Here is a 22,040-nt window from a genome sequence, read left to right as displayed (position 1 = left end):
TCCCTCATTGCCCATGTTTCCCTCCTCCCCCTAGATCCCTTTCAATGGCCCTCTTTGTCTTTGCAAAGTATCACACAGCCGATTAAAAAGAGGGAATTAAAAGTCAGGCTTAACCCACAACACGCACACACATACACACACAATATAAGGAACCTGAAATATGCATGCATAACCAACCCTGCCCCCCGAGGCTGCATTACTTTAAGTTTATGTAAAGGAAGGTAGCTGCATCACAGTCTCATTCATCGCCCTCCACATGCACGTCACTATCAGCCGTGTCCAGCTTACCTCTACCAGTGGCCAGATTGAGCATCAGCCAGCCAAAGTGAATTATCCAGTAGCTGAAGAGATTATGTTGGGAATGTGAGCAGCATGGGCTGAGTCATTAGATGCCCCAAAGACGTGAGCTTTTGTTTGTTTTTTTTCCACTGCAGTTTGTAGCCAGAAGAGAAGAGTTTTTGTGGTCTTCACAACCAAAAGGAACCTTTTTTCATCATTTGTAGTATTTATGACTTTTCAAGAGGCAAGCTTGTATTCAAGCAGAAATAACAAAGCTTTATTTCACGTCAGAATACAAAGTCATCATCATCATCATCGTGTTCAGGCTTTCACACCTGCTGTTATTCAGACGCAGTTACACAAGAAATGTGAAATGCTCAAATGAGAAATTGAGAGAAAGGATGTGCACGCAAACATGAAACCAAATCATAAATAAATGTGGAATTAAAAACACTACCCATAGCTCACACACACATATATAGTAGCAATGAGAATGTAAGCTTAACTCTTATGCTGGAGGTAATTGGTTAAAGTAAAACTGACTTTGAGCTCTGCCTGAGCTGTGGTGCATGCATATGGTCCACATGTGTGCAGTACCGATATACATTACGTATAAAACAAAGAAATTCAGTTTAGCTCTTTTGCAGATATAGGTTAAGATATTTAAAATGCAGATATATTTGAGAAGCAGTGAAGAAGAATGCGGGATGTAGGGAAGAGAAATAACAGGTATAACGTGTAAATAAAGATGGTAAGTAATCATCAAAAGGTAAGTACTGATACAAAAGCTGTTAGTAGTAAAGTCATAATAAGGACAAGGCACATTTTCTATTTGACATCAGGCTGCGTTAAAACATTCAGTGCCTGGAAATTGTTTCTCAGTGTTGGCATTATTTACAATGTAACTTTTTAAACTATAATCAAAAGATCATTTTGTCTCACACTCAACCAAACAAAACAACAGACAAAGGCAGTGCTGTAGACTTTCAGTGGATAACAATGGCAAAAAGTCATTTTAAACAGTACAGTAAACACAGCACGTTGTTAAAACAACAAGTACGTTTCTGTTAAGGATTTTGTCATGAAACACTGAGTGATAATGGATTATCAGCAGATGAATAGAACTGCCTTTCATCATGAGTCAGTGCCTTTGTGCTACAAACTTAAAGGAAGTTTTTGACACGATTGCATTTTGAATTGAGTCAAAGCTAAGAAAAAAAAACAAAAAAACAAAACACTAATTGGCCACAAAATGTAAGGTAGCTTTGAATGTTATGTTGGGAGAAACTTTCTTTTAAAAGAACAGTTTCTTCTTTATAAAAAGTACAGGTTTTGGTCTCAAAACTTTGGTCATGTTTGTGTGTATCGACATAAGTACATTTGCAACTTCAAGTACACCCAATAAGCTAAATATACACTTCAGTTAACAAAAGCACAGCATGGATTTATGGCATTTTTTCCCCTCCGTGCCCATTTGTCGAGTGTACAAAGGCATTTTAAGTGAACACAGCATAAACAAATTGAATTCAAAAAGGGACGACTGTGGCTCTGAGAGGACAGTATGTCGTGAGTTTTTGTTGTGTTGACTTTCGAAAGGAATACAAGGCTAACGTTTGTTTGACAAAAGGTCAGTCAAGCCTGAGAAGTGAAAGGCCGGCAAATAGTTTGGCACTCCGTTCTCCTGGCGTTAAAACAAACATCTCGGGTAAAATGAATTTGTCTCCTTTGTCGCGCTCACAGATCGAAGTCTTGCTTTTTTCTCGCTGTGTCCCTGTCACCTCTGACCCCTCCGTTTGCCCGTGGCGTTGTGGACTGCTGCGATACACGATGACAAGTACGTGATCTCATACCACCCATGAACACAGCCAGAAGTGCCAAAGGCTTTGCTGTGGTGCTGCTGGTGGCGTTGGGTGGGTGATTTTTATTTTATTTTACTTATTTGCATTATCGATGTATTGAACTCTGACTCCTCCACCGAGTGCCGCAAATGATCGACCGCTCCTCAAAAGCACCACGCTCCAAGCTCATCCTCAGGCTGTGACAGCATGTTTTCATCTGGGCAAGAGCAGAATGGTGTTTCCCCCCCTTCTGCCTCCCCAGACGCATCCCCCAGTGCCTGCCCACTCCCCCCCAGACCAGATCTCGTTCGACTCTGACACCACCAGCGCGACTCTTGCTGCTGCTGCTGTCTCTGCTCCTCTGGTCTGACGTTGGGGCTGAACCTGCACCGGCACGCTCTGGTCTCGTTATCTGTCATGGCCGCGACAGCGTTGTGTAGACAGGCTGTTCCCAGTGTGTGGGGCTGTGCGACTGCGATACGCTGGCTGAGTCAGTGATGGCAGTGTACAAAGGCCTCTGGGAAGGCCCCATGTAAGAAAAGGCGGAGTACAACCCCGGAGCCTGGCTCGAATGGGCGTAGTATGACCCCGAGCCCTGGTGGTCGGCGTATTCTGCAAACTGAGCTCTTGAGGCCAACGAGGGGAAGGCAGAGCTGTAGTGAGGAAGGCTGAGGGGGGTGTAAGTGACGTGGGAACCTGCTGAAGCTGCTTCCACAAAGTGACCCGCAGCACCTCCGGCCTCACTCTTAATCTGGGCTTTGGAGGGATCTGAGCTCAGAGGGGAGCCATGGTGTTGCTGTGGCGGCTGCTGCTGCTGCTTGGAGAGCCAGGCTGCTGAGTGTCCACTGGCCGCTGCCAGAGCTGAGGAGATCCCATAGGCGTACGGAAAGGCCGGAGTAGCTGTTGTGGTTCCTGCAGCCCCCGCACTCGGCCCAACCCCTGGGTGCCCATTAGGGGGAAGGTACTGATCAAACTCATTGACATCAAACGGCTCCATATTAGCCATTACCTCATGACTCATCTCACCAATGTCCACGTTACCAAAGTCGATATGAGGTTTCCCAGACCCCGCAGCACCTGAGCTTCCTTCCGCTCCCATTGTACCACGAGAAGTCCCGTTCCCGGCTCCCTCCCTCTTACCATCTCCTGCCTTTGCAGACTGAGGCTCGGTCTTGGGAGTAGTGGGAGGTGTTGGAGGACTGTGGCTCTGACCTGTGGCAAAAGAGAAAGCAGTTACAGCTCGTTTGCCCTGCAGATTCACAGACAATTACCTAAGCGTGTGTCATCATGTTCAGTGGACTCAGGCATAACAGTGGAGTAGCGGGCGGGAGCCGGCAGCCCACCTACAGCATAAGGGTGATGCCCATCTGCCAGAGGGGACCCGGCTCCCCCACTGTAGGCCACTTCCAGGTGGGTGCCTTTGTAGTGGTACTGGCTGTAGATGACCTCACCCTCCAAATGGCCTTCAGCCTCGCTTCCTGACCCAGAACCAATCTTCCCATTCTTGCGGCGTCGCGGCTGATACTTGTAGTCAGGGTAGTCCTTTTTGTGCTGCTTCCTCAGCCTCTCTGCCTCCTCAATGAAGGGTCGCTTGTCACTCTCATTAAGAAGCCTCAGGGGGGGAAAAATGGTAAATTTGATCGTTTAAGTTACGAAGATCCATAGTCACTTTTTTTCCTGTTGAATACAGTACATATTCTACAGGATGGTGCAAAAAGACCATAGAATAAAAAAGAATAAACCTTTATGACTGGCAGTGATTTGCAAATGATTAAAACCTTAGATTTATTTGAAATGTGTAGAAAGACAGTATGATAAATGCTGAAAGGGTAAAATATTTGGATTTTGAAGAATACGCTCATTTTGAATGAGCCAGCAACAGAAATAATTTACTGGTTTGCTTTGTTACCTCATCTTTGATTTAAGCACTTCACACTCCCGTGAAGCTGGATGACCGAGCACCTCAGAGAACACACCTCATCTCTGACCAACACTTTGTAAGAATTAGAAACCGAGGAGACTGATTGTTCCAGTTTTGGAACCTGAATGTTTTCCAATTCTTCCTTGGTGTAGGATTTCAGATGCTGAAGAGTTTCGGGGCTTTTTTTCTTTCTTTCTTTTTTTTTGTTTGTTTTCCATTTCAATTTCATAACGAGATAAATCTGGATTTCTGAACCTTAAATCAGTTCATGTTTCACTGTGAACTGATTTAAGGTTGATTAAGAGTTAAAGGAATGAATTTGATCCCAGAGTAGGAAGAAGTGATTCCAAAAGCCTCTCTTTACTCCTCTGAAATGCTCTTTAACACCCAATAATGTTACCACTTTCTGTCTTATAAAAACATTAACAATACTTTTTTGTTTTTTGTTTGTTTGGGTTTTTGGTTTCCTTTTTTTTTGGGGGGGGGGGGGGGGGGGGGGGCATGTTGTCTGTCCCCTATCTTCAGTTATGTGTTTAAATAATTGCTAATCCTTCATATCATATTTCTATCAACCCTGCCAGGATGACATATTTTCCTTTGTTAGCAGCAATAGTTTCATTTGCTACATCTCCACAGCTGCATCTAATGTCACTCCTGCCAGCGGCTTCTGACTGCCAAACTCTAATGAAATGATACAGCCCAAAGTTGCATCCTGTCTGCAACATGGGACTGAGCTCCTACTATTACACCCCTGACAGGAGTGGCATGAGAAAACCCTGACCCTCCTCAGCCTCCCTGTTCATCGTGTTTGTGGGTCAATTAACTACTACTGACTGAGCCCAAGGTCAAGTCTTTATCAAATTAATATGATCCCTGCAAGGTAATGCATTTAACCTTTTCTGTCCTTCTTGGTAAGAAATAATGAGCAATCTGAAGAAGTCAGCAACCAAGAAGGAAAGACTCTCCAGTGCCTGCCTGACAGAAGGTTGAAATGAAAGAAGTGCAGGTTTTCTGTAAGCAAATGAAGCAATGAAAGACTCAGAATATTAGGGAACTGTAAGTTTATTAACTATAAAAAAGGCTAGATCATTCTTCTTCTTAAACTTTGAATGTACTTTAAATGAACTTTGCCAGGGGGGAACTCCTTCCAGCTAATGTTTCCCAGGAATTAAAACAGTGAATTGAATTAGCCAGGATTCAGAAACATGTGACCAGGGCGCACTCACTGCACCAAAAAACAAGAGCTGCTCAACTGGTGAACTGTGGCCTAAAGCGGGAAAGAAGACTGAGCTGCCTCCTAATAGTCTAAAAATACTTCTTCTTTTTTTCAGGAAACATATCACAGATAATATCACGTGTAAAACAGAGCGAGGCATTTTTTTCAAACACGTTATAACTGTGTTGGTTTTCATTGTATTCGACTTTAAGAACATTAAGTGGAGGGTGTGCACTAAATCACACGAGTCAAAGTGGTGAATATACAGTGGCCTCTCTGTGAGCCTGCAGAAGCTGAAATAGAAACGTGTGTTTGATGTGTTTGAGCTGATATGTTTCGGTTTATTGAGATGATGCCTCTGTAACTATAACTAACGTGTGTGTGCGCGCGCGCGTGTGTTCATTTTTGATAAAAAGTCTTCAGTGTCTGATTCAATTATTCCTGGAGTAGCTACTTAAGCTGTGACCCTTGAGCGGTGGTGTTCATGTGGCTGTTTATTCGGGACATTTTAATCTGTCAAAGCTTAATCGTCTCTTTCTTGTTTGGTGGAACGAGAATTCACCTAAATTTATTATTCAATTTACTGTGTGTGAGAGCCAGACGTTTTCGGGATTTTAAAGTGGGCCTTAAGACGGACTATAAGCAACCGGCCTGCTCACCTCCAGAGCTTCCCCAGGGTCTTGCTGAGCTCCGCGTTGTGCAGGTGCGGGTGTTGGTCGGCCAGTTTCCTCCGCGCCGCCTGCGCCCACACCATGAAGGCGTTCATTGGCCTCTTCACGTGCTGTTTGTTCTTGCTTCCGCTGCTTACGCGAACGGGCATGGGCACGAGGGTCCAGTCGTAGCACTTGAGCACCTGGCTCACAGCGTCGCGGATTCCCGCGGGGAAGCGGTCGTCCTCGTCGTCGGATTTGACGGAGGAGCAACCCGCCGACGCGTCGTCCAGCCCGACCAGCTGCGGCTGATGCTGCTGCCCGTGGAGAGGCGAGTCCCCAGCAACAGCGGCCCCGGAGGAATGACCCGGTGACAGGGAGCGGCTGTCGTCAGACATCCCTGGGCTGAGCTCAACCTCTGAAAAGCTCTGCTCCTCTCTGGACATCGTCCTTCACACAAGCCTCCAGGCGCGCAGAGGATGTAAAAAGCTGTTCTTAAATGCTCAGCTCTACCTGTCTGGTTCTTGTTTCTGTGTAGCTCTGCAGTTTACGCACGGAGGGTCGGCTGTCTCTCTGGCCTCATCTAAGTTATAATATAAACTGCCAGTCTGTCTCTACTCTCAGCCTCCGTTGCAAAACTCTGTGAGGATTCCACATTAAAGTTCTTTCCATCCGTGTTGTTGGTATCATAGGCGGCTCGATGCGCACCTTGGACCCCAGTTTACCTGCTATTGCGCAACTCTCTCCGCCAAACTCACCCGCTCTTACTTCCCTCCTGACTACACCTTCCTTCTCTCCTCCGTTTATCCCGCGATCGAGATCCAACAGCGAGGACCTGAAACAGCAGAGGGATGAGGAGCATCAGCTTAATAAATCAGAGGTAGAGCGGCAGCGGATTTGGGTACGGTTGGCCACGATTTAGCAAAACTTTCTGTTCTTTTCGAATCCAGCATTAAGATGCTAAACGTCCTGAATCTGAAAGCATTAACCCCACATAAATACTCAACACGATATCACGATATGTGAAACTATGCCTATATGTGTATATTTGTGGCCCTCTATAGCGCACATCCCCCCTGCAGGTCCGGGCCTCGGCTCCCAAAACAAGCTACTGTTTTACAGTTATTGCAAGCTCCCCGGAGAAAATGTGTTGGAATGATAGGAGACCACAGCAGCACAAAAGTCGGATTTATACCGCGTGGTTCTTGAATAAATACATCATGCCGCTGGAAACATAACCCCCCCCCCCCCCTTGTGTGTGTGTGTGTGTGTGTGTGTGTGTGTGTGTGTGTGTGTGTGTGTGTGTGTGTTTATGGGCACTCCTGTAAATTAGCTTGTTAAACAGGGGCAGGTTTAAAGTTGTCCTCGTTTTGTCCATTAAATCAACAGCCTGTCTGGAAGTTTGCGTCCTAAACTTCATGGAAAAGAGCAACACGCAGTCCGATTATTTGTTTTCTATTTAGAAAATCGCTCTGGTCGTTTTTGTTTTTGTTTTTTTTAAAGGTTGGCCTCTCAACGCCCCGCTTCCCTCATATTTCTTTTTTAATACGTTTACAGTTTTTCGTAATCATGCAGCACACTACATGTCCGAATCAATGTTCTGCATTTCCTGGCGGTTCGTTTGCTGTGCGCACTTATAATTAATTAACCAAATCTATAATTTTACAAACGGCACAGGAGTTCAAATTACATTTGTGAGCGCTGTGACTCTAAATACATGTTTCCAACACCAGCTTTTAATTAGCCTAACATCTAATTGGATGTTAGGAATTGTATTCGTTTCCAACAGAGCGGCTGGTGCAGCTTCCCCATCTGTCCAAAGCGTATTTTGATGCTCGGTTGCCACCTGGTCTGCAAGGGCACGTCGCGGGCTGTCATCACATCTCTAAAGGTCTGTGTGCGTAAACTGTTGAGGAAAGCGCATTTACGCGCGCGTCTCTTGTGTTTGTAGTACATGCTGCTTGTTTCATTCTTACGAAACAACGAACACCATCGGTGCCTTTTCGTTGTTTCTTAAGAATGAAACAAGCAGCGTCACCTGACCGAGCGGGGATCATTTGCTTTCGCCACCGAGCAATTGGTTAAGTATGTTTTTTCTTTAGCAGATCAAACCAAGATCAAATCAGTGGAAAAGCCAATAAAAAAATCAACTGGACCCATCTACCGATGTGCAGCAGAACAACAGATATCGCTGAATTTATTTGATAACAGCTTAACTGCGTTCGACCCACCCTTTAGATAACGCGTGTTATTACATTACTGAGGATATTTACTGTGGGCTACCCACTGAACTAACACTCAACACCCGACTTGCCAGAAATCTGGCTTTCATTTGGTTTTGAAAAAAAGGGCCTGTTGTTCACAATCTAAAGATTAAGTGTCTGCCAGATACCGAAATATAACTCGATTAAATATGGGGGATAATCTGACTTTTTAATACGTGTGTAAAAGTGTAGAGTCATAAATCGCCTTTAGTTCTGGCAGTCTCCTTTGTTGCGCTTGTTGTGCACTTTTCTTTAATTAATGATGAAATCCTGAAGAAAATAAAGGGGGAAAACACTTGAAGACCAAATAAATTATGACGATCGGCACATGAAACTTTAACCACAACACAAATCGGCTGGAAAACTTCGCAGCACTTGTTGAAAAGAGGAGAGGTGATATTACTGTAGCCCTACAACATCGTTAACTTTTGGCAGCAGGACTATTCTCACATGGTTTAACAGAATCATTGTGGTGGCTAAAATAACAAACAAAAAACAACAAAAAACCCCAAAAAAACCCCCACCATAAATAACTAAACAATGATCCATGTTTATGAAAGGTAAGAGTGCATGATAAGTCTGAGTTTCGGACTCTGACGAAAAGAAATAATCAAACGGCAGAGTGAGAGCAGCAGCAGCTGTAGAGAGGAAAGAGTTGGAAATGCTAAGCGCCTTACTTCAGTAATGAGGAAAAGGAGGTCGTCGGTTTAGCACGAGAATCCGTGAGTTCCCGTCCGAGTTTCCAAAGTGACGCTCGCTCCCCAGCCCCCTCGCTCGCGCCGCCCGAGTATGAATGCTTGCTCTGTGTGTCTGTACCAGGGCTTAAAGAGCTCCTTGTACGCGCCCGAGAGAAAAAAATGAAAAAGATGCGGAGGAGAGATCTTAAAGGACCAGCGCACATATACGGGCGCAGACTCTGAGCTCTCTGATTGGCCGGGGACTCTCTCTCTCTCTAGCTCCTTAACATCCTCTCCCTCTATCTGTCTATCTATCCAGACCCATCGCACCATTTGTATTTTTTTTATTACGTTAAACAGAGTAATTGGGTACATGAGCACCCATTTCTAATTATTTTACTTTGGGAGATGCATAGTTTCATCACACCAATAATGATAAGACGATAAAGGTGAAATTGGGCTATCTGTGTTTGGGTATTAATTTTGGCAGGGAAACCAGCTTTATTATTATTATTATTATTATTATTATTATTATCATCTAAAAAAGAATCTTTAATTTACTGTCTGAAACATCTACATTGAAGCCTCAATCCTGTACATTGCTTTTTTCGGGGAAAAGGAGTGAGAGAAAATTTCCTCCTTTATATAACACAGTGGCTATGGAGAAGGGGTTTTTCATTTCAGAACATGCTCACAGACAGCACTGACAGATCCGAGTCCGGATTATTTACTAAGAGAAGAAATGGGCGTCAGTCTTGGCCTTGTGAGCAGAAAGAGACCCGGTACTTAAACGCGCTCTGCGATGCAGGCCTCAAATAAGTTTGGAAATGGCAGGTTTTACGCACCAGTTGCGCACTTGGTTTAGAAAGAAAGAAATATAGCAATATTCTCTGACTTTTACTTCAACGCATAGGGAGCTTACGTTTACAAACACAAATTAACCCACAACACATTCAGGCATGTCTTATGAAACGGATATAAAATGGGCACCTTTTTGGCCTAGTATAAAACGATCCAAACCGCTTAACGTGTTTAATTTTAGCCAGATTGAGTCACAGGTGTTAGCGCCAATTTCAGAGCTCGTGCAGTTTGTGCTGCATCTCGTGTGGATTTCATAATTGCATCAGCGCCTCTAACTGAGAGAGAGCGCGCGTTTCAAACCAAACAGTGCTGGTAAGCAGAAAGGAGAGACGGCGAGGGGACGTAACTGGCCGCACGGATACAACCACCAGCGCTGTTCCTCGCAACAATGACCCCTTGTATCCCCGCCATGCGACACACCGGCCCCCAGTCCAAAAATCACCACTTTTTTTCATTATCCATGAATGCTGACTGTGATAAGGGAATCCTAACCACGAGTGAATCTCTGTGTTGCCTCTTTCATTCCCCCGGTTCCCCTCCTTTCTTTGCTCCCTTTGTTTTCTTCTTCTTCTTCTTTTTTTCTATCTCAGGTGAATTGTAATCATGTGATCAAAACGAGCACCCTCTTCTCCCTTAAATTAAAAAAAAAGAACTGTGGGACAAAAAGCAGTTCTGTGTCTATAAAAAAAAAGAAAAGAAAATTGTGGAAAACGCTTGTGTCTCCCCCATCTACCGCCACTCTTTGTCCGAGTCTCAGTCTGTGGCATATAAGGGAAAAAATGCTCCAGGAGCGCCGAGGACACAACCCGGGGAGCTGTGCTGGGACTTCCCGGCTCCTGAAGCTGTAAATCGAGGACCTGCGGAGAGAGACACTCCGGGATTCCCCACCCCTCCTGTGCAGCTGAGGATTTGCGGCCCGGCCTCGGGTTGACGTGAGTGCTTTGGCTTGTGTTTGTGAAATGATGCTAATGGGGGCGAAGAGCCCCAAAATATAGCCCCTTTCTCTACAAGAGCTAAATACTTCTGTGTGAGACCATAAACGTCAATTTATGTAATTTCTGGAAGAGAGATGGTTGTGAAAATGCGCTGGTTTCTGAAATTTGCGTCATTTTTTTAATGTTTGAACCACAATTTTGATTCTGAAGCAATAAAGAACAAAAGGCAGCTACATAATTTTGATATACAAATTTTTTAAGAACTATTTTGTGTTGGCGTCTTTCTGGGAAAAGATGAGACTAGTTTTTATTTTCTCGTACGAAAATGTTGCCCTTCCAGCGCTTCGGATAGCCTGGTGATGGATGGCTTGACATTATGCGCACTTCGTTTAGAGAGAAATTCAATTAAGCAAAGAAATAGATTAAGCATTCAGAAAAACAAGACATTCATTGTGCGATACACATATGCACCGAGTCTTTCTAAACAGACTGCCTTGGGAGAGCTCATTGTGGCTTTTTCATAACCATCATGAATTCTTCTCTTACATGTATTTACTGTCCAAGGCTTCGTCTTGGAGACGGTTAATATTTTCTTATTGGAAAACGTCAAAGGTTAAATAATTAAAATAACATTTTAAAATGAAAGAATTATTTGTATCATAATAATTGTAATACTTTATTTGTATTATTTAAATTGTTTTCGTAAGTAATATATTTTATTAAAGTAGTTAAAAAGTAAGTCATATTAGATTTAAAAACTTTATTAGGGCAATTTTTGCTGAATAACATCCTGAAATCTGTTAGAAAAATATTTTAAAAGCTTTCTAGTGAACTGAAACGATCCCCTATATAATGTCGAGATTCTTACACCGAAAACGCCACAGTGGAAACACTGTTGTTTCTGGAATGTACATTTCATGATGGCTCATCTTTTATTCTTATTCTTAGGGATGTCGTTTTACTGCATTTTAGCAGTTTCTTGTACTTTCCTGCACTGAAGCAGTCAGTGGGCGATTCATATTTCCCAACATGAATGTATACCCAAACAGGCCCAAATGATAAAAGTCCTTTTGTCATGTGAAGATGTTTTTCGAAGTCAAACTTGGAGATACAAACACATGAAAACATCTCTTAGGATGACAGCTAAAGGTCGGCAGTTAGTGGGTTGGCAGTGTCAAAAGAGAAGTCTCGGTGCAGTCCTGTGACCATGGCAGTGTGTGTGTGTGTGTGTGTGTGTGTGTGTGTGTGTGTGTGTGTGTGTGTGTGTGTGTGTGTGTGTGTGTGTGTGTGTGTGTGTGTGTGTGTGTGTTGGTGGGGGCTCACCCCCATCGTCTCTAAGACTCAACTTGGCTTTGTACAGCGGTGTTAAACATACTTTAGAGGACAAAGCAAATGATAAATGGAGAAAATACATTTAATTTAGAATTTTTAAAGTAGTAGGAACTAAATTATTAAGCATTGTTATCACACAGAGATATTTCATATCATGCTGTGTCTCGTCTTTAGTGTCAGGTTATTTCTATATGTCTATAACCTAGTATATCACTACGCAGAAATAGCACAAAAGTTAAAATATATAAGGTTTTAAAAATTATATGAAGACACATTCAAACCTTCAGAATCGTCTATATTTCTGCAGTTTTTCATTTCGCAATCAATGAGGTCAATAAAATATAAAATAATATTAAAGAGACTAATGCTGTCAGTCTAATCATCTGTTTTTTTAAATTATTAAATTCGAAATGAAAATACATTTTGGTGTAACGTTAAAGCTCTCGTTCAAAAACATATCAGGAGAGCAAATACACAATTATAAACATTATTATCATATATACAAAAATGACACAATAATCATAGTTCATGCTTAAATATCAATGTTGTGATGACAACCCCACTGAATGAATATGACATAAAACATCCTAAAAGTCATTAAATGTTGATACAAATGAAACTAAAATTTAAATCAAGACAGATTTACTTACATTTAGAGGTTCACAGGGATATCAAATGTTTGATCATTTTCTTTAATAAATAAGTTCACCATATCTATTTTGGGAGTTGTGTGAACTGAACTGACTTTGCACCAGGCTATTTGCACCAGTTAATAAAGGCTTTATTAGCTGTATTAAGGTAGTCAACTAAATCACAAAGATTACATATTTAACATATTTAAATATGTATTTAAATAAATTTTTTGTATTTTTTCGTATTTAAATAGATATTTAAAAATCTTTTTTCATGCATGTTACTTGGTGCACTTTACCTTTATCTAAAACTATATTACTGTTTCTTTTGTTTTCTAAAAGGCTCATTTAAACAAAAAACAATGCAAAAAATCTGGTTGTTTAGATTTATTTAACATGTCCTGAGGTCTCTGAAAGATGTTACAGCCACTGTTGGAGAAGAGTAACACACTCAGTAAGTCTCCAGGTCTCAGATGCTGAGAACGTTACCTAACCCTAATCACGTTTTCTCTTTATTTTGTGCACCTGTGCAGCAAACGGCAGGTGTTTCAGTGTCCCCCTGTTGAAGTAGGTCAGTGAACCTTGCAGAAGGATCCGGTGCAAAGTTAATAGTGCAGTTATTAAGTCATTACAAATGTAATCAACTCGTTTTTTTTTTCATATATTTTTTGACAAATTCACTCAAGTCTGAGTAATAGAGATAATACCAAGATACTGATGGATTCCTCTTTAATTCCCCTAAAGAGGTCAGGGTCCGGCAGACAGTGGCGCAGCTGGAATCGGTAAGGATTCAGAGGCTTTCCCAAGAACTTTGTGGGAGTTTATCCTGATTTCATTATCATTATTCATTCTGCACATTAGATCGTTTCTCCAAATTAAAACTAGCCTGTAGTAATCCCACATCACAGCCAAACACTGTAAATAATGGAACTTTTACAATTTATGTTTATTTTATAGGAGTGATGCATATCAGTTACATCCAATTTATACTATCAAGAGATCTTCAAATAGATAATAAAAAATTATTTAATCTATCATTCTTCCTCATGTTTTCCTTTCATCTATCATTCTTAAATTCCTGCAGCTGTGTTTCGTTTAAATCGTCTCCCTTTGGCCACCAGTGAATCCAATCTTTGTGCCTATACCACCAAAGCGCCTGTTCTCTCTACCAGTTTGTAAGGCTGGATGGGTTGGGGGGACTTTTACTGCAGCTGGGGAGTGAGGTGGGATGCTGTGTGAGTGTGTAATATGTGGGTACAATGTGTTTACATGAAAGTCTATGTGCTTAAAGTTTGTGTGTTTGTGTGTGTTGTTACCTAAATGAATAGGCCATTGTGTGTTCTGCTTCATCTCTCCACCGCCCGCAAAAAGGCAAGACTCTAGTTACTCCAATTGTGTGAGGGGGAACATCTAAAGGAAATTGATATATGGGGGTTGAGGTGGGGGGTGTGGGTCGAAATGCAGTGCTGGTGTTGGAGTGGGTGGGGGTAATGGGGTAAGGGCCCCAGGTGAGATGGAGAGAGGGACCGTTTAGTTATCTGTGGCTGTTCTTTGTTGGGATTCTTTAATCCTCATTCCACTTGTTTGTGAACCAGGACATATTTTAGATTTTCACTTGCAAAAGGCGAGTGGGATCTATGCAGTGGCAGGCCACCACACTGGTCCAAATTCCCACACCTAAATATTTTTTAGGCACAGTCGTGATCCAGCCACTCACTCCTTAAAGCGAGGTCAAACAAATGTAATTCAGCTGTCACATGACTCTCAGAGGGGAAATGTTGTGTTAACCGAGGCACAGAAAGAAACACTCTTCTTATCTGACAGAGTCAGGCTAATGGCGAGAAGCTGCTGTGCAGTAAACTGCACCAACTGCAAAAATGAGGGATATTCAGAGGTGACCGCATGCTTTAAAAACAAATGTCTTCACAGCGATCTGATCATGTTTCACAAAACTACTGCACATGCTGACAAAGTGCATATACTGTTCTATGAAAAACTAAGTGCACCCCAGTAGATCTTAGAAACACTTTTAGCAGCAATAACTTGAAGTAATAATTTTCTGCATGATTTTATCAGTTTGGGCCCACTCTTCTGTACCGGCTGGCAGGTCATTTGTCTACAGCTCTCTAAGGTGCAACTGCAGCTTTTTAATTGGGTTGAGGCCTGGACTTTGGGTCATTGCAACACTTTGACTCTTTTCTTTTTCAACCATTCTGTTGTAGTATTGCTGCTCTGCTTAGGATCATTCTCCTGTTATGCCAAGCGTCCCTACTTTGTTATACAGAAGAATTTGTAGTTGACTCTGAATGCAAGGTGCTCGGGTACTGTGGCTGCAAAAAAGCCCAAATCATCATGCCTCCACAGTATGACAGTATAAGAGGGGTTTGTGCTGAAACATGGTGCTGTGCATTTTGGACAAACATTTTTATTGATGCTCTAAGAAAGATTTGTTTTGCAGTTGATTGAGCAGGCATCCATTCTCTTCAGATACCAAAAACAGAGACTGGAGAATACTCACAGAGACATGACAAGAAAAGAAAAAGGAGATCAGAGAGAATGCTACAGGCGTCACTAAAACAGCAACGTTAAAAACATAATAAATTAACAGATTAACTGTGAAAAAGTATTTGTCCTCTTCCTGATTTCTTATTTTTTTGCATATTTGTCTCACTTACATATTAGACAAAGATAACCAATGGAAATACAAAATGCTGTTTTTGAATGATGATTTCAGTTATTAAGGGAAGAATAAAAAGCTATCCAAGTCTATCTTACCATCTGTGCCAAAGTCACTGCCTTTTAAACCTAACAACAGTTTGTGCCGCCCTTGGCAGCAAGAACTGCAATGAAGTGTTTGTGATAGCTGCCAATGACTCTTTCACATCACTGTGGAGGAATTTTGGCCCACTCTTCTTTGCAGAATTGTTGTAATTCAGCCACATTGGCGTGTTTACCAGCATAAACAGGCTATTTAAGATCATGCCAAAACTTCTCAATCAGATTAAAGTACAGACTTTTGACTATGCTACTCCATAACGCTAAACGTGTTTCCTTTAAACCATTCAGAGGTGGGCCAGCTGGTGTCTGGATCATTGACCTGCAGCATAACCTGCTGTGCTTGAACTTTACAGCAGAAACTAATGGATGGACATTCTCCTTCAGCGTTTTCTGGTACAAAGCCGAATCAACTACAGCAAGTCATCCAGGTCCTGAAGCAGTAAACAGCCCCAGACCATCACACCACCATCACCATGTTTGACTGTTGGTATGACGTTCTTTTATGAAAAATTGTTAGTTTTACACGAGATGTAATGGGACTCAAACTTTCCAAAAAATTCAGCTTTTGCTTCATCTGCCACAGAATATTTTCCCAAAAGTCTTCAAAATCATCAACATGTTTTTTGGCAAATGTGAGATGAGCCTTTGTGTTCTTGTTGGTCATCAGTTTTCATCTTAGAAAATTTCTCATGGATGGCATTTTTGTCCAGTCTCTTTCTTATTGTTGAATCATGAACTCTGGGAAGGGAGGCCTGCAGTTCTTTAGATGCTGTTCTGGGTTATTTTATGACCTCCTGGATGAGTTGTTGGTGCGTTCTTGGACACTTATCACCACGGTTCACTCAAATCCCAAAGCCTAAAAATGGCTTTGTAACCCTTTCCAGACTGATAGATGTGATGTGGTAGATGTGGCCTGGGTGTAACTGGTTAAACTGAGTTCAGCTTTCTAAAAAACATTTTTAGTCAGCTAAGGTCATGATATAACAAGAGGACGCAATTACTTTCCTCCCTTAATAAATAAAAATAAATAATGCAAATTGAAACTCTACATTTTATATTTACTAAGATTATCGTTATCTAACATTAAAATCTGATGGACGATCTGAAAATTTTAAATTGAACAAACATTCAAAAACCTAAGAAATCAGGAAAAGGGCAAATGCTGTTTATTACATGAAGGCACCAGGAAATTCAACCGCATCTCACTCTTAATGAACTGGAAACAGGTCAGCAATGTATGGAAGCCCGTTTCTGCCACTAAAAAAAAAGGACCCATAACTCTAAATTTCGAGTTATTTTCTCAAAATTTCGAGTTAAGAACTCAGAATTTTGAGTTCGCGCTGCCAATCAGTAATCTACGTGAATGACGTAATTTCCTTGTTACCCGGAAGCTGAAGCCCTCAGCTACAAATGCTACAGCTAAGCTACCAGTATTACATCCAGTCATGAACGCACAGATTGCTGAGTATTTTCATCGTGACTTCAAAAATAATGAAATCCTTGTGTTATTAGCTGAATCACATGGCGTTACTATCAGCCAACGTACTTGCAATCCGGTTTTGAGTGCGCGTTACTCTGCGCCATATGCTTCCGGGTAACAAGAAAGTGACCTCATTCACGTAGATTACTGATTGGCAGAGCTAACTCGAAATTTTGAGTTATTAACTTGACATTTTGAGAAAAGTAACTAGAAATTTGGAGAAACAGAACTCGGAGTTCTGTTTTTCAAAAAAATAACTCAAAATTTCGAGTTATGGATACTTTTTTTTTTTTTTAGCAATGTGGTTTAAAAAAGAAAAAAGCCTCCCAGTCAGGCTGAGTCTTTTGAAAAGATGAGGAGGAGTTCACTACTCTGAAACACTGTGGGGCAAATAGTTCAACAATTTAAAAATAAGATGAAATTGCAGAAACTAGTCTATGGTACATAATATTAAAAGACTCAAAGAAATCACTGTAAGAAAAGTGGAAAACTGGCAATTGCCATGATAGATTAATTAAGCCATCTGTTTATTGACATTAGTTTAACCCCTTATGCAGCTTCTTTTTGTTTTTACTAAAATAGGCTGTTAGCTCAGAAGCTTTTACCTCTTCCACTTACAGTAAAACAGTATGCAGCACATAGTGAGTCACCAAACAGATGCCTGTATATTAAATGATAAGAAAATATCTTTTTAATGTTTACACATTGATTGGAAATAAATGCATTCTGTGGCTGCAGTTTGCTGCATCGCATGATCCTTTTGTATCCACCAAGAGAAGCCTATAAATCCATGGCCTGCTGAGCCCAGCTGCAGCTGTGACTGCAAAAAGAGACGCAGTACAAAAAGAGGGATGATGCAGAAGGAGTAAGAGAAAGATTAACCTCAATGGTGCCTTGTATCATTTGCATCTGTCTCTTCTGTAAGAAAACCCAGTCATATTACTATGATTTTTTAAAAATATCTACCAGTTTCTGCATATACCAGACAATATAATGTGTATCTACCTATATATACATATATGTGTGTGTTAAATTTTTGAAAGCTCTGTTACACGTCCCTACATATACATATGGTAATATCTGGAAACTCCCAAACAACCCATCTCTGTAGGACGAGGGGACACACTTGAAAAATGATAATTGGGCGGAATGAGAGGCGAGGGATGTGGAGATTGAGTCATTTGCAGGAAAATGTAGAAAATGATGTTCAAGAATTCAGCGGGGAACAAGGGTCCCCTTTGTTTGGATGTCTCTGCTGCATTTCTGGCTGGTTGCTGTTTGGGACATCATCGCACAGCAATGATGTTTCTTCCTGAAATGTTCATTTTTTAATGATTCTCTCAGACTGTTTTACCCTTGGTCACCAAACAAAAGTCTTAATAAATAACTTATTTGGCTTGACATTTTAGTGGCTGAGGACAACAACATGCTTTTCAGATACGTGCAAACACAATTGATGGAAAGTAATGGAGTGTATTTACTCAGTAACTGCAGCGAGTTTGATACTGTAGAATTTACAGTTAATCATTCTGTATAGTTCCACTCATTCGGCACCATGCAAAAGGTACTTAACGTACCTTTCCATGCAATCAGACATGTATGTAAATACAGCACATGAGGCAAAATGGTAAATGGCCTGTATTTGTATAGTGCTTCACTAGTCCCTAAGGACCCCAAAGCGCTTTACACAACCAGTCATCCACCCATTCACACACTGGTGATGGCAAGCTACATTGTGGCCACAGCTGCCCTGGGGCGCACTGACAGAGGCGAGACTGCTGGACACTGGCGCCACTGGACCCTCTGACCACCACCAGTAGGCAACGGGTGAAGTGTCTTGCCCAAGGACACAACGATGGAGACTGTCCAAGCCGGGGCTCGAACCGGCAACCTTCCGATTACAAGGCAAACTCCCAACTCTTGAGCCACGATCGCCCCAAAAGAGTTTGTATAATTCTAACAAACCTTTAGGTTGATATCTGACATGACCACCTTTATTCCTCAACACACTCTGATCTCTCTTAAGCAGCTTTCTTTAAGCCGTTTTCAGGAATAGTTTTCCAGGTTTCCTTCTCTTTATTTGTTGGATGTTTTTCATCCATTTTCTGTCACTGCTTCAATAATGTTGCGGTCTGGGCTCTGGGGCCAGTCCATGACTGGTTTCTTTTATTTGTATTGTACTGACAGTGTGTTTGTCATCATTGTCATGCTGGAAAATGAAGCTGCTGCCAATCAGACAGTTTTTAGATGGTTGCACGGTGGATCAAAGTCTGATGATATTTTTCTGTGTTCATAATTCAATCAATTTTGACAAGATCCCTGACACCACAGGCCGAAATGCTGCCCCAAAGCACGATAGTGCCTCTGCCGTGTTTTACAGATGCCATTTTATATCAACTGAAGATATTCTACTTACCTTAGTTAATTGTACACATACTAAATAAATGTAAACTGGGAGATTACCTGGTAGCATATAAAAATAGAACTAGTTCTGATAAACTACAGCCTCTAAAATGATCATAACATTGGATTAACTCCAGTGCAACTCTAATGAAAGGTGGTGTTATTGCAGGACTGGTGTAGCCTGTGTTAGTTATTTTGTACAGAACCTATTCATAGTGTTTTCTAAAAGTGAACACATTCAGAGATTCGCTCATTGATGTCAGGGTTTGATAACGTCCCATTCACCAAACACTGCTCAACATACTCTAGGATATGTTTTGACATTTTATGACAGGTTCACATTTATAGCATCTTTTTAAAGTCATACAGCTTTAGAGGAGGTTCTGTAGGGCGTATACAATGAAGACGTCGTCACATCTTTATTACTCAGGGTTCAAACTTTCATTGTAGTTGCCTCTTCTCTTTTCTGATCAACTGCATTCAAAACAGTAAACATGGTAACATTATTTGTGTGATCGTAATGTAATGTTCATGCATCTTAACCGAATCAGGCAGTGAAAGCTCACTGGAAGTGGTTTGAACCATCACTGTGTAGTCCAGCGCTGGGAGAGGGCTGACCTGGGTTTTACTTCTTTTGTGTTTACAGGACATGAGTTGTTTTGATGATAGACAGAAAACCAGAGTCAGGGAGAAGAGGAAGAGGGCCGATGCTTAAGAAGAGATACGGAAAACAAGAAGGATAAAAAAAAAGAAGAAGTCATTTTCCAATCATGAGTTTTTCTCGGAACATTGAATTAAGCAGCGTGAAAGGGTGGGGGCCTCGAGGGTCTGGGGGTGGCTGCTGCAAAGTTGCCTGAATGAAAGAGTCCGTTGTTTGATGCTGGGAGAGGGAGATGAAAGGGGAGAGGGAGATGGCGAGTTTGTCGAGCATCAGTCCCCTCTCCTATCGGCTTCTCACCCTGCAGCCCTCCCTCACTCTGCCCATGTGAGCTAGAGTTCAAACGCAGGGCCCACAGCTGCTCATATATATATATATATATATATATATATATATATATATATATATATATATATATATATATATATACACACACACACACATACACACACATCCATACACTGAAATGCGCATACTTGTCCACATGCATGTAAAAAAACGCCTAACTTCAACATTTAGGTAGATGTGCAAATTACAATCCTTAGTTTGCTGTGTAAATGTAAATAAAAATAGAATGAAATTATCTTACAGATCATTTAAATCTGCTCAATGCGTTTAAAAAAACATAGCAAGAAAAATACTGCAATTGCTAAATAAAGAGATAGAGAAACCAAGGGTGGACACATGCAAAAAGCATCTGGGTCAACTGAAAAAATAATGTCACTGATCGTACATCACTTCATTTGAAACAGACACGATCCTTTAGTGGAAATAACTGTGGAGGCTCATGATCTTCATTCTTTGTCCACAAATGAAGATTAAAAAAGATCCATGCAAAGAAAAAATTGGATCCACAAATGCACCTTTTCTTGGCTTTAGCTGGTTTGTGATGGACTTAGCATTTCTTCGTGGCTCACCTCTTTTCACATCTGTGTTTTTATACACCTCAATTTTATTAATTGTCTTTTATCCTGTCTCTGGCCCCACAACTCAAATCCGTCACAGAGGATGGCAGCCTCTCCCTGAGCCTGGTTCTGCCAGAGGTTTCTTCCTGTTAAAAGGGAGTTTTTTCTTCCCACTGTTGCCAAGTGCTTGTTCAGAGGGCGTCGTCTGATTGTTGGGGTTTCTTTCTGATATTGTAGGGTCTGTATCTTACAATACAAGGTGTCTTGAGGTGACTGCTATTGCAAATTAGAAATATAAATAAAATGAATTGAACTATGTCGTCACCAAACAATATTTCTTTACTGATTTTTTACTGATTTTTCTTTCACAGTATCCTAAAGTGAAGTGGAAGGTTACAAGCACACAGGCATTTGTGGTGTGCATTAGTGCATTAAGTCTGTATAAGTTTTGAAGGCACCATTAATGCTGAAAAAATGTATGCAAGAAAAAGCATTGCATGTTTCAGCAACCCAATCCCAAAGCTTATCCTGTGTGTATTGCAGCAGCATGGCTGCAAACTAAGAGCCGAGCTGCTAAAATGGCTCGGTGTCGTCACCCACTGAAAAATATTTGTTCCATTATGAAGTGAAAAATACAACAAAGCTTTCCCTGATCTGCTGATAAGCTCAAAATTGGACATTAAGCAACAATGCGTAAAACGATTCACTTTCAAAACTGTAGCAGATGATCGCCCCAGTCCCCAAATGCCGACAGAGCGTTGTTAAAAAAAGAGATGATGCATCATGGGTAATCAAACCAGTGCCTCAGCTTTTTTTATATATATATGCGTTGCTGCCATCAAATTCAAAATGTGCATATAAGAAAATAAATCATCAGATTTGTCAGGTTTAAAATTTGAATGCTATTTTTGAAGGCTCGGAAATAAAATACATAATATAAAATACACCATACAGCAGACATGATGGATATGATTGAACTAGTTATCTTTTTTTTAAGTGATTTGTTAACATTTTTTTTTTTCGCCTGTCCCATTTGGTTCTTTAGCCATCAGAATTGTTGTCTGAAGACCAACAAGGATACCCAATGGATTTACTTTGCCAAATGGATCATCGTGGCATTGCCGTATTGGTCCATTTGGTCGATCTTTGTTTTTATTATTTATTATATTTTATTTTCAGATGTTACAGACGGGACAGACATGAGTGAGAGA

At 41.3% G+C, this 22,040-nt stretch overlaps 1 protein-coding gene and 1 long non-coding RNA gene across 2 annotated transcripts in view; one reads left to right on the top strand and one right to left on the bottom strand.

Annotated features, from left to right (window-relative positions):
* Nucleotides 1-543: 543 nt before the first annotated feature.
* Nucleotides 544-9,030, bottom strand: LOC146671115 (transcription factor SOX-10-like). The gene is made up of 4 exons (XM_085403297.1): nt 8,846-9,030; nt 5,914-6,739; nt 3,569-3,729; nt 544-3,329 (listed from the first exon to the last, which is right to left on the bottom strand). Exons 2-4 carry the CDS (start codon nt 6,348-6,350, stop codon nt 2,533-2,535), a joined length of 1,395 nt encoding a protein of 464 aa, XP_085259423.1. The 5' UTR covers nt 6,351-6,739; nt 8,846-9,030; the 3' UTR covers nt 544-2,532.
* A 424-nt stretch (nt 9,031-9,454) lies between these two features.
* Nucleotides 9,455-22,040, top strand: part of LOC146671113 (uncharacterized) — a 29,886-nt gene continuing 17,300 nt past the window's right edge. The window contains exon 1 of the long non-coding RNA XR_014911405.1: nt 9,455-10,638. This is a non-coding gene — a long non-coding RNA (uncharacterized LOC146671113). The remainder of the gene's footprint in view (nt 10,639-22,040) is intronic.

The sequence above is a fragment of the Rhamphochromis longiceps genome, linkage group LG4 (genome assembly GCF_057381845.1).
Source record: "Rhamphochromis longiceps isolate RC_006_pf linkage group LG4, R_longiceps_female_GT1.1, whole genome shotgun sequence".
Classification (NCBI taxonomy): Eukaryota; Metazoa; Chordata; class Actinopteri; order Cichliformes; family Cichlidae; genus Rhamphochromis; species Rhamphochromis longiceps.
Note: the sequence above shows the minus strand (reverse complement) of the source record. Positions and strands in the feature narration are given on the sequence as shown.